We start from the raw sequence: 17,468 nt of genomic DNA on the forward strand, positions 1-17,468 counted from the left end.
CACACACACTCACACACAAAAACCCTATTACATATTATACTTAATATGTTGTATTAGTAAGGTGCTAGGATACAAAATCAATATGAAAAAATCAATTATATATATACATATATATGCATTAGCAAAATAATTAGACTTTTTAAATTAAAAATATTTATAATGGCATCAAAATCATGAAATAAATAAGGATAAATCTGACCAAAATCATAAAATACCTGTACACTGAAAATTATGAAATATTGATGGAAGAAATTAAGGAATACCTTAGTAAATGGAGAGATTTACCAGGTCCATAGGTCAGAAGATTAAAGAATGTAATTGCTTTCAAAATCGTTTATATAGTCTATATGATCCCAATCAAAATCCTAGCAGATATTTTGGTAGAAATTGACAAATTAATTCTAAAAATCCTATTGAAATTCAAAAACCTAGAATAGCTAAAATAACCTTGAAAAAGAATAAAGATGAAATCCTAATAGTGTCTGATTTTTAGAATTATGATAAAGCAATATTAATCAAGACAGTGTGCTATTTGTTTCAGATAGATAGATCAATGGAACAGAATAGAAATCACAGAAATAGAATTGCACATGTATGGAAAACTGAATTTTGACAAAGTTGCAAAGGCACTTTAGTGTTGTAAGAATAGTCTCCTTGATAGAATGAACTTCAATCCATAACTTATTCCATATACAAAATTTGAGTCAAAATTGATAACTATAAAATATGCCATTTAAATTGTAAGTGTACCCCCAAATTAAACCTAAAACCATAACACTTCTATAAGAAAATTTTGGAGAAATTGTTTGATACCTTGGTCTAGGAAAATATTCCTTAGCTATGGCATTAACAAGCACAATCCCTTAAAGAACTGATATCCCTGATATTTATCAGTCCCTGATAAAATGTGACTTTATCAAAATAAAAAGACATCTGCTCTCAAAAAATTCTGTTAAGATAATAAAAAAGGCTAACTGTAACTGGGATAAAATATTTGCAAAGCACATTTCACCAAAGATGACATGTGGTTGATGATAAGCACATGACAAGATGGTCAATATTAGTCATTAGGTAAATGCAATTAAAACTACAATGTGATACCACTGCACACCTATTAGAATGGCCAAAATTTAAAATGACTGTACCACGGGTTTGTGAGAATGTGGAGGAACTGGTACCCTCATGTACTGTTAGTGGGAATGTGAAAGTTTACAACTTTGGAAAAATATTTTGGCAATTTCTTGAAAAGTTAAACATTAACCTCCATATGATCTAGCCATGTCATTTCCAGGGAGAGAAATGAAGGCATATGTCCATACAAAGTATTTTACATAAATGTTCAGAGCAATTTTATTTGCAACAGCTCTAAGCTGGAAATGGTCAAAATGTTATCAATAGAGTTAAACAGAGTGATTAAATGGTTAAACAAACACATTTGTGGTATATTCATACAATAGAATACTACTCAGGAAAAAAATGCATAAACTCTTGGTATATGCTATAATATGGATGAATCTTAAAATAACAATGTTGAGTTAAAGAAGCCAAATAGAAAAAATTATATACTGTGTGATTCATTTATAAAAGATGCTAAAAAATGCAGACTATTGTGACAGAAAGCAGATCATTTGTTACCTGAAAGTAAAAGTGGGTTGGGGTACAATTACAAAGGGACATGAGAAAACATTTGAGGGTCATAAATATTACCTTGACTGGGGTAACGATTTCATGAATATTTATTTATTTGTCAAGGTATACCCTTTAAATATATGCAGTTTATCATATATCAATTATACCTCAATAAAGCTGTTAAAAATATAAGGCTTCACCTGTGGAATTAATGGTGAATAATTGAGAAACAGCAGAGCTAAGATTTTCAAAGGCACATATTAAACAGTATCTATGTCTATCTGTCCCCTGCCCCATAATGTATGGGCAGAATCCCACTGACCTGGAGGAAAACTTACAGTTCTACACCCCTGTCTTCTATGGGAAAAAAAAAAAAAAGCCTTCTCTCACCTTTCCCAGGAGAGTAGAGAGTTCAGTCCAATGAGGGCTGCAGTAGGCATGGGGTGAGAATGCATTCAAGTTGTCATCACAGGCTGTGGTATAATTAAGAATTTGTCTGGTCTTTGTTCGAGGTTCCTGGCTCAGAACTTCGAAAACCTTTGTAATTTCATGAGTGACAAGAGTGTCCTCGCTATGCTAATGAGGTGCGTCATGGGGGGCCAGTGAATTACTTCCAAGTGGGGGCTGGTTACCAGAAATATCAATCATGACTAGAAGGTTGGGGCTTTCATCTTCCAGATCACAAGGGTGGAGAGGGTGGCTGGAGACTGAGTTTGATTACGTGGCCAGTGATTTAAACACTCATGCCTACACAAAAAGAAACCAATAAAAACTCTGGAACTGAAGCTCGGTAGTGAACACGTTAATGTCCTAAGAGGGTGACACACCCTGACCCCACAGGGTGAGGACATGGAAAATCTATGCTGGGAAACCTCCCAGACCTTGCCCTATGTATATCCTTCATAATAAAACCATAATCCTATATGTAGTATTCTTAGTGAGTTCTGTAAGTCATTCTAGTGAATTGCGGAAACTGAAAGGGTCATGGGAACTTCCAAAGTTATAGATAGTTGGTCAAAAGTGTGGGTAGCCTGGGAACCCCTGAATTGCAGTTTGTGTCAAAGTAAGGACAGTATTGTTTAAGACCTTACCCTTTAACCTGTGGGGTCTGCACTAACCCTGAGTGGTAATTTCCAGAACTGAATTGCAGTACCTGCAGTTGGGGTTGAAAGAGTACAAGCAATACAATAAATGTAAAGCAAAATGGGGATCATTTATCTCTTTCATTGATACATTAATGGAAAGGGAGACATATAAGGCCAGCATTATAAGATTTATTTTATCTAATTTTATATCATTATGTAATTATAAAAATTAATCCCTGGCCATCAATGTGAGCAGGTAGAAGCAGCCATTCTAATAACTAAGGACTCAGATGTAATGAGGATGATGGGGTCCCATTTTCATGAAATGAAGAGCCTTTCTTATTCCAAAAGTTAGTACCTGAATGTAAGATCCTAATTTATCAGTGGTTAAGTGGGATTTGAGGCTATTTCCCATGGGGCTCCCAAATACAGCCAATAGGACCTAATGATATTGAGACAGTGAACTCCCCTCCTCCTGAGGCCAGCCTTCTGTAGGTCACTATGACTGTACTGTACCAGACACCAAGGAGTTATGAGAAATATATCTAACATCTCAGTTCATTGTCTCTGAACATGAAAGAATCCATGTGGTTCCTTGTAAACCCCAAGTTACTCTATGTAATTTTGAAATCACCTTTTTATTCATCCCTCCAAAGGGCTCACCTTTCGGAGGAAAAGGATTTTGCTAAGATTCTTTCTTCCATTGATTGTTTTCAAGCACCCAGGCTGTGTCTCCACTTCTTACACTAATGAAATACCTGGAATCTCAATTTTCGTAACAGATTATTAGCCCCTGTGGTAGGTTGGAAAATAGCCGCCACTCACCCCCACCCCCCACAAAGATATCCATGTCCTAATCTCTGAGACACGTGAATGCTACTTCAAATGGCAAAAAAACCCAAAAATAAAACAGAGTGTCCTTGCAGACAAAGATTAGGATCTCAAGACGAGATGACCCTGGACTTCAGTTGGGCCCTAAATCTAATGACTAGAAGACAGGAGAAGGAGATCAAAGATGGAGCGATATATGTGGGAGACAACTCTGTGAAGACCCACGTCAAGGTGGAGGGAGAAACTGGAGTTATTCTACCACAAACCAAAGAATGCCAGGAGCCACCAGATGCTTGGAGGAGTGAGGAAGGATTCTCGCCTAGAACTCCAGTGGGATTGTGGCCATGCCAATATCTTGATTTCAGATTTCTGCTGCCAGAACTAACAGGGAATAGAGTTGTGTTGTTTTATCCAACCCAGTTTATGGCAATTTGTCACAGCAGTCCTAGGAGACTGTTACTGGGGAAGATTTTAATTTCAGAAGATGTACTGGTTTCAGTGTAGGTGATAAACTGTAAGTAAATAAATAAACAGTGAGAAGATGCAGCGGAAGTTGACTGTGGTAATCTAGGTGAGAAAGATCAGTGGGAAATTGTATCAGCATGCTGAGAGAATGGTAGCAGTGGAACTTAGGAGGTGAGTATTGTGTGATTCATTGGATGTGAGGATAATCAGTGGCATTCTCATTTCTTTCTGGGAAACTGGATGGACAGTCATGATATGTACTGTGAGGCAAGGAACATACAGGCAACAGAAAGATTGAGAGCAGCCACTTATGAAGTACAGTACATAGAATGTTGAATTTAAAGTTCAAAGTCATAATGTTCAGATGTCTCTTAAGCAGTTCAATATCCAGTTATAGACCACAGAAGAGACATCTAAGCTGAAGAAATAAATCTGGGGCTCATCAGTGTATAGACATCAACTTCAAGGTCTGAGAGATGTCACTGATCAAGGAGAACATAGGGTGAGGAGATAAGGGGACATAAAGCAGGACCACGAAAAACCTCAACTTTTAGGAGACACTTAAAATATTTGAGAAGGTGTAGACAGAGGGTTCTCAGCTGTCCCAGGAGTTGTGCATATGGAGAACTTGGGACTCTCTGGAAGAATACCTATGGCCTGGGTGGGGTGTGGACCTGTGTTGCCAGTACAAGTGAGGAAGCCAAGAGTGGGCTTAGTAGATAACTTGATCATTAAAAGGATAATAGGAAATACTACAAACACCAGTACACACACAAAATTAGCAACTTAGATGAAATACACCAACTCCTTAAAAACCACAAAGCACCAAAATTCACCCAGAATGAAAAAGATAAGCTGATAGGTCTACAATCAAGTTGAATTGGTAGTTACAAACCATTTGAAAAAGAAATTTCTAGGTACTGGTGGTTCCATTGAAAAAATTCTACCAAATATTTTAAAAAGGAATAAAAACAATTCTATACATTTTCTTCCATAAAATTGAAGAGTGGGGAACATTCTCCAAGTTATTTTAAGAGGCTCTTATATCAAAACCAGATAAAGGCCATGCAAAAAGTGAAAATTATAGACCAATATCTATGATGAATACTCACATAAGCATCCTTAACAAAATATCAGCAGATTAATGCAGCAACATGTAAAAAGAATTACGCACCACAAACTTGTACCCCGGGTCTGACTGAACAGGATTTATCTTCACGAAGATGTTGAAGATGAAGCAATCTATTTTAACAGGTCCTAGAACAGGTCCAGTGAGCAAAGTCATATGATAGTCTGGAAACAGGCTTACATGACCTGGGCTTCTTGGTCAGCTCTGTCTTTCCTCACTCCTGCTTGTAATTTTCAGTGGTTCTCAACTAGAGACCAGACTGCCCATAAAAGGGTTTTTGGCTGTGTAGGGGGAAGGTATCTTCTTTTTCTTTTCCTACACTTCTTTTTTGCTTTTCCCATGTCCGGAAGGCATTCATATGTGTGTTGATAGGGACAGAGGTGTTCAGATGTTGGTACTTGTGTGGTGTGCATTATGGTCTCACACAATGAAAAATTGTCCCACTCTCATGCCAGGACTGTTCTTTTTGAAGAACCTTGCTCTAGACAGTCTCTCAAGGTGGTGCTATTTACCATGTTTATCTCCCAAACTTCTACTGTCAGTCCAGGCATCTTTCCTGAGACATACATACCCAGATACCTGCTGGGCACGACCCCTCCCTCTTCCCAGGTACATCTCTCTGAATAGTCTCAGGAAGTGGTGCCTCCATATCCTGGATCCACAATATTGCTCAATCCCAGCCACCCTGAGACAGGATCCCAGTGGTCCCTGGTATTCACCATCTCCCTTCACCTTTCCTTACTATTTACATCCCTACTGAGCATCCATTGCCTCTGTTCTATTCTCTGCAACAACATTGTGCCTCAAGAGATATGCATGGCAACATAATGCATGATGATTATTTAATTACTAACTTGTTTATTTGCTTATGGCCCTTTTTCTCCACCATTTCTCCTCACTGTGGATTGCAGAGACCACTTCTCTCCTTCTCATTTATTTCCTCAGGCAAAATAACTGAGATGTAGTGTTTCATAAATAGTTGCATAATGAAGATGAAATGCAAGCAATCATCCATTTTTAAGTGGATTCCTGTGAAAACTCTCCTAATTGGTCTCTCTGCCTCTGCTTCTCTACCTGCCCCCAACTCCAGACTTAACTCTGATTCCACTTGACTTTTCTAAAAGACACTCCTGACCCTGTTAGTCCTTGAGTGCTGGCAGGCTGCACTGTGGGTCTGGACAGGACTAGAAGGTCTCCGGTTGCAGAGGTGTCTTTAGGCCTCAGTTGGACAGGCATGCACAGTGTCCCCTAGGGAGACTGAAGGGGTGAAGGGCCAGGGTTGTGTCCTCTCCCTCACCCTCCCAACTGCAGACAGCAGCACTGCCTGTCCTCACTTCTTATTCTTTTCTAATTAAAAGGGGCCAGCCTGTCAAACAGTCCCAATGTGATTGGTTTCTCCCCTGACTGAGCTACTTTTCTAAAATGCAAATCTTTCAGGCACATGATAGACATTGCTCAATATTTGCTGAATGCATTAATGTAAGTTCTCTGTCTCAATTCCTTGGCCTGCAAGGCATTTGGGGCCCCTCTGGGGGCTCCAAGGTGGGGTTGCTGCCTATGTGGACAGGAAAGAGCCAGAAGGATTCACATTTCATTCGGGGCCTCTGGGCCTCTGCACTGTGAGCATGTACGCTGTCCACGGGAGGCTCTGGGGTGACCACCCCTCCCTCTGTTCGCTATGGAAACCAGTGCCAGGACAGGCCTCTCCTCCTATTCCTGAGTCTGCCAAGAACAGCCTATTCCACAGTTGTGTAATCTTTTCCACATTACAGAGTTTGAAGCAACCCACCAGCAAAACTGTCCACGCTAGAATATTTTATGTTAAAAGTTCTCCATATAGTTCTTGCATCCATGGAACTTCTGTTTAAAGAATCTTGATTTAAAGAGTGGCCCTTCATGAGTTCTATGGGGAGAGATATTTTGCAACCTTCAGGCCTTTGCGTCTAAGCTGCTGGCCCTAAGAGGACTTATTGCCCACATCGAATAGCGCCAACTCTGAAGATAACCAGTGAGCCTAAATTAGACAGTATTTGGCAAGGCAAGGCATCACTGGAGCTCCAGACCCAAATCTTGACCCTTGAATTAAAGAAGTTTTGGATGCCTCATGAGTACTGACTTCCTCTTCCATCCACAGTTGTCATCTGCCTTTTTATCTTATCTCTCTGAAGGTCTGCATCTCTGGGTTACGGAGTGACACATTATTAGGTGTTACTATCAAGCCACCAAGCTACTGTCCTCTCCCATGACACATCTGCAGGTGCACTTTCTCTATTTAAGGGATATCCCAAGCTTTATTTTTTTCCACCCCCTCTCCATGGATTTTCTTTTTGTTGAGAAATGCACCCTCTTCAGCCAATCTTTTCCTGGAAGAAAATGATATCACATTAGCAGGTGTACAGTTGGGCTCCAATGGTGAGCAGCACTAGGGGTTTACTCTGTACTTGGTTTCAAACTTGGCATCAATTCTAAAGTTTTAAACCCTCTGAGTATAATCCATCATAGTGGTTCCAGTCCACAGGCTCTGGGATAGTATTAAACAACCCTCCCAATAGAAGAAAGGTGTGGAGTGAGCTGTGGCAGAGGTAGGAGTTTACTGTTGGCCATGGGAAACTTCACCAAAATGAGGACAAGTCCAGCTCAGGCAGCAGCTGAAACACAAGCAATTCTCTGGCCAGAGCTCTGTTATCTCACAGCATCAGGAGCTCCTATAATTTTTAAATTGTTGTTTGTAAAATTGCTTTCCTACTTTTTCTATATAAGTGTTAATTGTTGTGCTCAAGCTTGTGATCATTAATTCATTAAATCTAGGAAGGTGAAATAGGAGGATTTAATTTTCATAGTCTCACAATGGCAAAATTATGGTCCATGGCTAAAGTTGAGCTGAGATTTAAATTATAGGCTCAAACATTTTCATTACTGAAAAAATCTTAAACGAACACAATCATTAACCCAAACAGTTAGAAAAAGAATAAATATCCAGGGCTTCCCTGGTGGCGCAGTTGTTGAGAGTCCGCCTGCCGATGCAGGGGACACGGGTTCATACCGAGCCTGTGCTCCACAATGGGAGAGGCCACAACAGTGAGAGGCCTGCGTACTGCAAAAAAAAAAAAAAAGAAAAAAGAAAATTAGAGGAGATAAAATGCAAGAAATGAGGATGAGTTTAAGAAGAATGGGGGCAATCAATCTATTTGAGTCATTCTTACATACTTAAAAAAAACTAATATAACTGACACCACCCTGTAAGATATTTTTAAAAAATAGAAATCTATAAATTAAAGAAGAAAATGATGAACAGGAAAAAAATCCCACTGAGACATATCTGAATGATCTGTAGGAATTATCCTCGTGAAGTAAGAGGTTAAGGGGTGCTATTGGACTGGTGTGGGAATGGTCCTGCTAAAGGTGATACAAGCATGAAAATCCAAAGATAGAAAAACAGCATGGAAGACCGTTTGAAGTCAATCTACCTGAGAAAAAATAAAGTGAAAAATGAGAAAGGGGATATAAGCAAATAAAGAGAGGATTCTAGAAATGTCAAGACAATATTGTAAATATGCTTTGGGTTTCAACTGACAATAACCAGACTCAGGAGGGCATACTTAAGAAGCTGTCGGCTGGAGGAAACCCAGGAAGGATTGAAAGACCACATTGGCTCAGACCAGGGTTGCTGGTCATCCTCAGGAACCTTGGATCCAGAGGTTCCTGCACCTATTCCTTTATTCAAGGATGCTTCTCTGGGAGTGTCAGCTTTGTCTTTGCCTACTGCAGATTTGTTTTCTAAAATTGAAAAAAAACACCAATATGTTACATCTCATGTCGTTGGTCATCTGAGAAAGTCTGACATATACGATGTAGGGGACCTATGTTAATTTAAAAAAAAAAAGTCTTGGGAGGGATTTGGGTGTGGTTGCCAACATGGGACCAGTCAGTCTCTGTGAAAGGTGGGGTTGGGGTCCTGTGAGAAGGTGAAGTTTCCACAGGAACAAATGTGGAGGTTGCAGCAGTCATAAGGGGAAGGAAGATCCTGGACAAACAGGATGAAAGCCATCATACAAGTCTGTGCTAATAAATACGGCAATCTGTGTGATGGGATCCTAATGAAACAAATTAAAAATTACATCAAAATCACCCAAGGGAAGTGGAAAACCAAAATCAATGACCATTAAAACACTAAGAACGTCATTAATATATTACCTTCAAGAAAGTTTCCACTGCACACAGATTGACTACCTTCTGCATTTTTCATTTATAACCCTTGATTTGGTAGGGAATCAATCAATTTTTGTTACTATTCCTCAGAATTCCAATCTCCCACATCTTTTTCAGAGTTTACACATTTTCTTGAGCAATCCTGACTGTTCTCTGTTTACATTCTCACACTTGTCCGAAAGCCAAATTGACACACCAGCCTAGGTCTTGCTCTGGGACTCATCTCTTAACTTGATTCTGGATATACCCAATTGGACATCTCCTAAGCTTAAGTTACCATCTTTCCCCTTAAACTTGCTCCTTGTCCAGTGCTCATCCATCTCCGCCCCCTCCTCTCCAAGACCTTAGCCCCAACAGGACGCCTGGGGTGGCGGTGGTGATCCTTGATGCCATATTCTAGCGGAGCCTCTACCCTCCTCGGTGCCTCACTACCCCCCACCCCCAGCTCCCTCCCGCCAGGCGCCCCGCCCGCCCGCCTGCCTGCCAGGCCCGCGGACGCGCAGGCGCACTGGCCCGTCCCGCCGCTGCCCCGCCCTGCCCAGCCGCTGCGGAAGGCGCCGCGCGTAGCAACGCGCACTTCCTTTCTAGGAGTCCGAGGAGGGATCGCTGACTCGAAGAGCTCCTGGACTCGGCGGCCGTGCCCTTGCCAGACGGAGCAGACATGTCCGAACAAAGTAAGGATGTGTGCGACCCCAACTTTGCAGCCGAGGCCTCCAACTCCGAGGTGCACAGCAGCCCCGGGGTTCCCGGAGGACCCTCTTTGCCCGCGTCTCAGGCCGCGATCTTCCCAGGGCCGGAGAGCCCTCCCGTAGGCCCGCCCGACGCCCCTTTGGCCTCGCCGGCGCCCCAGGCCCCAAGCGAAGAGGGAGACCCGAAGGCCCTGCAGCAGGCCGCGGAGGAAGGCCGCGCCCACCAGGCCCCGAGCGCAGCGCAGCCCGGCCCGGCGCCGCCGGCCCCGGCCCAGCTGGTGCAGAAGGCGCACGAGCTCATGTGGTACGTTCTGGTCAAGGACCAGAAGAGGATGATCATCTGGTTCCCAGACATGGTGAAAGATGTCATCGGCAGTTACAAGAAGTGGTGCAGAAGCATCCTCCGGCGCACCAGCCTCATCCTCGCCCGGGTGTTCGGGCTGCACCTGAGGCTGACCAGCCTACACACCATGGAGTTCTCGCTGGTCAAAGCTCTGGAGCCCGAGGAGCTGGACAGGGTCGCTTTGAGCAACAGCATGCCAATGACAGGCCTCCTGCTGATGATCCTGAGCCTCATCTACGTGAAGGGTCGCGGCGCCCGAGAGAGTGCCGTCTGGAACGTGCTGCGCATCCTAGGGCTGAGGCCTTGGAAGAAGCACTCCACCTTCGGAGACGTGAGAAAGCTCATCACCGAGGAGTTCGTCCAGCAGAACTACCTGAAGTACCAGCGCGTCCCCCACGTCGAGCCCCCTGAGTACGAGTTCTTCTGGGGCTCCCGTGCCAGCCGTGAAATCACCAAGATGCAGATCATGGAGTTCCTGGCCAGGGTCTTTAAGAAAGACCCCCAGGCCTGGCCTTCCCGCTACAGGGAAGCACTGGAAGAGGCCAGAGCCCTGCGGGAGGCCAACCCCACTGCCCACTGCCCCCGCAACAGTGTCTCCGAGGACTAGCAAGGTCTGAAGGCAGATGGATGGTTTCTGCCCCTCACCAGGGCGGTGGAGGGGTGGGGGTGGGACATTAGAGTATTCAGGATTTACAGTGCAGTATTTCACGTGTAACTTTTAAGTTTTCAGTACAGTGCTTTTATACCTCTTAATGCAATGATGTATTAATTTCAGTAATATTAGGTAGAGTGTAGGATTCATGCATGTTTGTTTATAAGTAAGCTCAGTTGGTGCTTTTGCTTTTGTGCTACCTTTCTTGAATTTTTTGTACCAGAGACGTGCTAAACTTATGAAATACATTGAGACATTTTCCATCTTATTCTTTTACATGGAACGGAGGATGTGTATTGGGTAGACTGGTCCTGGAGAGTTTGGAAGAACTCCCCAGAAAAGCTGGCCTAACCAAGAGAAAAGTCAAGACCCCTGTCTTTGTGATCTCCCTGGGCACAGGAAACATCCTTGTGGAGTGTGGTGATGTGGACTGAAATGGGCGCAACATGGGCACACTTTACTAAACACAGATACAACCCCACCATGAGTAAACTTTAAAGTAAACATTAAAGATTCTTGTGATACAATCATTCATGGAAAAGTGTACTTTATCTTTTTAACAAAATATTATCGGTTGGGAATGGGAATTACAAAATGTACAGATACCACTATTTCATCTAATAGGGCGGGGACATCACTATGCATCATGACTCATAAATGTGTGAAGTGTATAGTTTTATTTTCAAAATGGACCTCACAAGTTCAATTCAGAACTTTGACAACTAGAGAAAAGTTTAAAAACCAAAAAAGAGTCCTAATCACATCACATAGAAATAATAAATGTTAATATTTAGAGTAATTTCCTCTCTTGCATTTCTATATTTTATGAAAAATAATAGCTGTTTTTGTGGGCACTAAAATAGTGAGGCATTGTACTAAGTCCTTTATGTGTATTTTCTCTTTTTATTTAATCCTCACAACAGCCTTGTGAGGCAGGCACTTATTACATCTGCACTGTGGAGGAAATACAGGGACAAAGCAGGTAATTAACTTTCCCTAGATCGTAAAGTCTTCCTGTGAGGAGAGGCTAGGGTTTGGACTCAGATTGAATGAGTCCATAGCCTATACTTTTACCCGCCTGCCTCCAGCTGCTCCCCTACCTCCTGCCTTTTAGTTTATGCCTTTTAAAAAATTCCTTGTTAGAGTCTGTACTTTTAGCTCCCTACCCCGCAATCCATTCACACAAGGCTAGGGGTTTTATTTTTCTAATGAATCCTCACATTAATCTTCTAGAGGAAGCAGTCATATTATGAATGTACAAATCAAGAAACTTCATTTCGGAGAGACTAATGGACCTAACCAAGTCATGTTCCTGCTTAGCAGTGAAACCAAGATTTGAAACATGGTCTTCCCTGAAGGACTGGGATGATGGAGCAGTCTCTAATCAGTGGTGCTGGAGGAACACACATGGGACACCTGGGAGAGGGAGGTGGGGTTGGGGTGGGAAGGTTGCCTATTGGGGTGTCTCCAACCCAGCAACTCTGGAATTGCAATGGGCCACTAAGCAATCCCTCGGAGAGTGAGATGGGGTGAGGAAGGGGGTGAGGGGCAGTGCCTGGGGATAAATCTCATTATAAAACTCTCAGTCCTGCAAGGGGGAGAGAGAGAAATGGGCTTTTAATAAGACTGAAAATCCTTCAAACTTCAGGACATTGGGAAAGACCATTTGGTTAAAGCCAGATCCATTTCTGGGGAAGCTGGAAAATGAGGCAAACACATAGGTCACATCACCCCGAAAAGAAGTAACCTGGGAGTTATATTTGGGTGAGGGAATTACAACCTGAATTGGGAACTAGGATTCTCATCACTTAAATGACAGTACATAACAGGCAGGTGCAGGTGCTAAGTGCTGAAGAAGCCTCACATGTCCTTAGACGAAATCCATCCCTTTTAGTAGACGTCCTGTGAAGTCTGTGGCAGGTAGGGGGCATTTCTGCAATAACTCAGGCAGCTGTGCCCTGGCTTCGATGCCACTTCTTACCCTGAGCCAAAGTGAACTCAGACATTTTAGAACTGTTAAAAAATTACCTCCCTCTCACCCCAGAACTTCCTGCAGAATCAAAACAAATCTGTCCCTTTAAATGTAAAATTATGTCTGGGATGTCTCAGTTCTGGAGCAGGGCCACAGCTGTCTCCCCTGCCAAGGCAGGGTACTGGACACTTTCTCTAATGCCCTAATTCTGTTTGCAGCAACTGTAACTCCTGAACACTTTTTTCATCAAACCCAGAAGTCACCGGGCAGGCAGTCCCCTCACCTCTCAGTGTTTTTATTTACTTTCCTCTCTGCCAGGAGAGACTGGGAGAACCACTCCAGAGCTTCCCCAAGCTCACTGACACAGGCACATCACCTGTGCTATAGAGGACCAAATCTTGAGAGAAGGACAGGGTCATGAGAAAAGAGAAGCTGACCCCAGCAAGCCATGCGGGCAGGGCTGCTCACCTCCCATGCAGGCTTGGAGGCAGCCAGACCCAGAGGAAAAGGCATACCAGATGTGGAACAGGGCTAATTCATGGCACCTGGTCCTGCAGGGACAGCAGCTTGGGGCACATGGAAGGAACATCCAATATCGCTCTTGGATTTTCATGCTGGACTCAATTGAAAGGTTGGGGGGGGTGGTCAAATATTTTCCAAAAGGTTCATCTACAAGGTGCTGGATAATTATGTGATATGCTGGAGTAGTTAGCTAACATTTTGTTGGTGATCATTTTGCAATCTATAAATGTATCAAATCAACACATCATACACCTTAAACTTACACAATGCTGGTCAATTATATCTCAGTAAATCTGGGGAAAAAAAGAAATACAGAGATAAGTAGGTGGCTATTGATAATTGTTCAGTGGTTTGTAGATGTCAAGCTCAACATCTCTGTGATTTGCCTCTTTTCATTCTTGTCATCACATGATGTGCAATAGCTCCTGATATTCCTTCTATGTTCGTAGAAGGAGTAAAAGGTCATGGGAAGGAAAAGCTTAGGTATTTCTTCTCTGTCTTAACTGGAACATCTCTGACAGGCTGAGATATCACATACTCAGCTTGTGCTGCCTATGGTTTTATAGATGCCAAGGGAAAGAGAAGATGAGAGTAGTGTTAAATTTAGTTGAGCTGTGAAGTACTAAAATAATGTGCACTGAAGTTACTAATAAATAGATCATTTTCCTCTAATTAAGAGTAATTTCAATGGAATAAATTTTAACAGAAGACAAACTTCAGTGACTTAAGAATTGAGCATGTCAGTGGAGGGGGTGTGGAGAAAAGGGAACTCTCGTACACTGTTGGTGGGAATGTAAGTTGGCACAGCCACTGTGGAAAACAGTATGGAAGTTCCTCAGAAAACTAAAAATAGAATTACCATATGATCCAGCAATACCACTCCTGGGCATATATCCAGACAAAACTATAATTCAAAAAGATACATGCACCCCCATGTTCACAGCAGCACTATTTACAATACCCAAGACATGGAAACAGCCTAAATGGATAAAGAAGATGTAAGATATATATATATATATATATATATATATATATAATTATATATATATAAAATAAATAAAGCCATTTGCAGCAACATGGATGCAACTAGAGGTTATAATACTAAGTGAAGTAAGCAGAAGGAGAAAGACAAATTTCATATGATATCACTTATATGTGGAATGTAAAATATGACACAAAGGAACCTATCTATGAAACAGAAACAGAATCATGGACATATAGAAACAGACTTGTAGTTGCTAAGGGGGAGGGTTTGGGGAAGGGATGGAGTGAAAGGTGGGGGTTAGCAGCTGTAAGCTTTTATATATAGAATGGATGAACAACAAGGTCCTACTTGTGTATAGCACAGAGAACTATATTCAACATCCTATGATAAACCATAATGAAAAAGAATATTTTTAAAAGAATGTGTGTATATATATACACATACACACACACACACACACACACACATATATATAACTGAATCACTTTGCTGTATAGCAGAAATTAACACATTGTAAATCAACTATACTTCAATTTTTTTAAATTGATTTAAAAAGAAAAAGAATTGAGCATGTCAGGGTCAACAACTCGAATATATTCCACTACCATTGGAAAGAAACCAGTGTTGAGATCGAGCCTTAAACAAAGTCAGTTATGCATTCTCTATACGGACAAGACAGAAGGGTAAAATGACTGACTAGATGTATGCACGCTTGTGTATGTGACAGGAAGTTTGTGGTGCTCTATTTTCTCAAAGGAGTGGCAAGGGAAGTAAAAATTTAAGACAGAAAGGAAGTGAAAAGAGAGAAAGTTAGTCCTGGAAGTGTCCTAGAGAATGGAGAAGACTGAGTTTTTCCAGGAGTGGCTGTCATGTCTGATTCCGGCAGATATTAGCAAATTTAATGTATCAATATGAAAGAAGAATAATATTCTACTACCAAGTTTATTTATTCTAGGAATGCAAAGTTGCTTCATTATTAAAAAATCAATCATCTTAATACACCATATTCATAGTCTTTATAATAAAAATCACATTTTCGTATCAATTCATGCAGAAAAAGTATTTGACAATATTCAACTCCCGTTCATGATAAAAAATTCTTAGCAAACTAGGTATAGAAGAGAAATCATCAACCTGATAAGGACCATAAACAAACAAACAAACAAAAAAAAACAGGCTACAGTTAACATTACATAACGTTTAATGGTGGAAGACTGAATGCTTCCCTTGAAGATTGGGAAGAGTAGGCTCTTTTACCACTCCTTTTCACATTGGGAGTTAACTTCCTGACCAGTTCAATAGGATGAGGAAAGAAAACACATGTTTACATAATGACAATGAAGAAATAAAGCTGCCTCTATTTGCAGGTTACATGATTGACTACCTAGGAAAAAAAATACAAAAAAAAAAACAAAAACCTTCCAGAACTAATAAGTGAGTTTAGTAAAGCCACAAGATAAAAGGTCAACACACACAACCAATTATATTTCTGAATTAATTAACAATTAGAAACTGAAATGTAAAATCCAGTGCATTTATATCAAAGGTAGGTGTAAACCTAACAAAACACATATAGGCTATGTATGTTGAAAAGTATAAAACAATGATAAAAAAAATCAAAGACCTAAATATCAATAAATGGGGGGAAGCATCATGTTTATAAGACCAGAAGACATTACATAGTAATTAGATCCAATTCATCTGTAGGTTAAACACAATTCCTATCAAAATCCCAGCAGTTTGCCTAGGATTGCCCTGGTTTGAGCACTGATAGTTCCACTTCCTAAGAAGTCCCTATGTGGAATGTGATATATCCCAGGTTTGGGATATGAGTGAAAAAAAATTGGAGAAAAACTGTAGAGTCATTTGGCAGCCACAAAATAGAGGCTGGATGCATTTTAGTGTCAAATAGATACAGCATATATTATCTGCTTTTCATCATTCCTGTCACTAATTTTTTTCTTTTGTTTTATTCACTGATCAGTTATATTGGCAACTATGATTTACAGTCCACAGTAATGGACCATCTATTATTGCAACACTTGAAATGTTGTGATCTAAATATGCTTCTTAGGCATGCTGGAATCGTGAGTGTTAGTTCATATTTTACTTTGCCTGTGGATTAATGGTTCTGCTTCATATCCATTTAGTGCTAGTACAGTTTTTACCTATACAAATATTGTGACCATGTTTTCCAGGAATTCAGATAGCAAAAATGAGAACAATTGCAATACCCTAGCTAGTATGTCCCAGCCTTCACTGAAAAGAAGGTTAAATGACTGTGTTATTTTAATGACATATGAAGGGCACATACCAAGGGGTTAGAAAAGTAAATGAACAAAACAGCAGATTGCACAATATACAGAAAATAATTTGGGGTTGGATATAGTAGAGAAGGTGATATGATCTACATTAATTTTCTGGGGCTGCTGTAACAAAGTACTATAGAATGAGTGGCTTAAATATCAGAAATCTCTTTTCTTACAGTTCTGGAAGCTAGAAATCTGAGACCAAGATGTCAGCAGAGTTGGTTCCTTCTGAGGACTGGGAAAGAAGAATCTGTTCCAGGCTTGTTGATGGCTGTCTTTTCCCTGAGTCTTCACATTGCCTTCCCTTTGTATGGAGACTGAATCTCACAAGTTGGGGCAAACAAACAAATACCCTTAAAAAGACAAAAGCTTCTCTTTTTTTTTGTCTCCTAAAAAGACTCCAATGCTCAGTTGAAAATAGCAGCCACTGAATTGGTGTAGGCATACCACACAAACATACTTCATCATTTCATTTCATTTCCATCATGTCTGTTGTCCTCTGAAACTAAAGTTTGTGAGCTGCAACTAAAATGTCCTTTGGGCAAACAAAAGGGGATATTCTGATTAGGAATGTAACAGCCACTTACCACGGAGAGCTGATTACATCAGGTCTAACCACCATCAATCTTTCTACAGCATTTTAAGTTA

General features: G+C 41.1%; 1 protein-coding gene across 1 annotated transcript; it reads left to right on the forward strand.

Moving 5' to 3' along the window:
- The first annotated feature begins 9,907 nt into the window (after positions 1-9,907).
- Positions 9,908-11,571, forward strand: NDN (necdin, MAGE family member). Its single transcript, XM_079912085.1, has one exon. It carries the CDS (start codon positions 10,010-10,012, stop codon positions 10,985-10,987), a length of 978 nt encoding a protein of 325 aa, XP_079768211.1. The 5' UTR covers positions 9,908-10,009; the 3' UTR covers positions 10,988-11,571.
- The last annotated feature ends 5,897 nt before the right edge of the window (positions 11,572-17,468 follow it).

The sequence above is a fragment of the Stenella coeruleoalba genome, assembly GCF_951394435.1.
Source record: "Stenella coeruleoalba genome assembly, chromosome: 2".
In the NCBI taxonomy this organism is placed as follows: domain Eukaryota; kingdom Metazoa; phylum Chordata; class Mammalia; order Artiodactyla; family Delphinidae; genus Stenella; species Stenella coeruleoalba.

Coding starts and splice junctions, on each gene's coding strand:
- NDN (XM_079912085.1), top strand. CDS start 10,010: ATGTCCGAACAAAGTAAGGATGTGTGCGACCCCAACTTTGCAGCCGAG.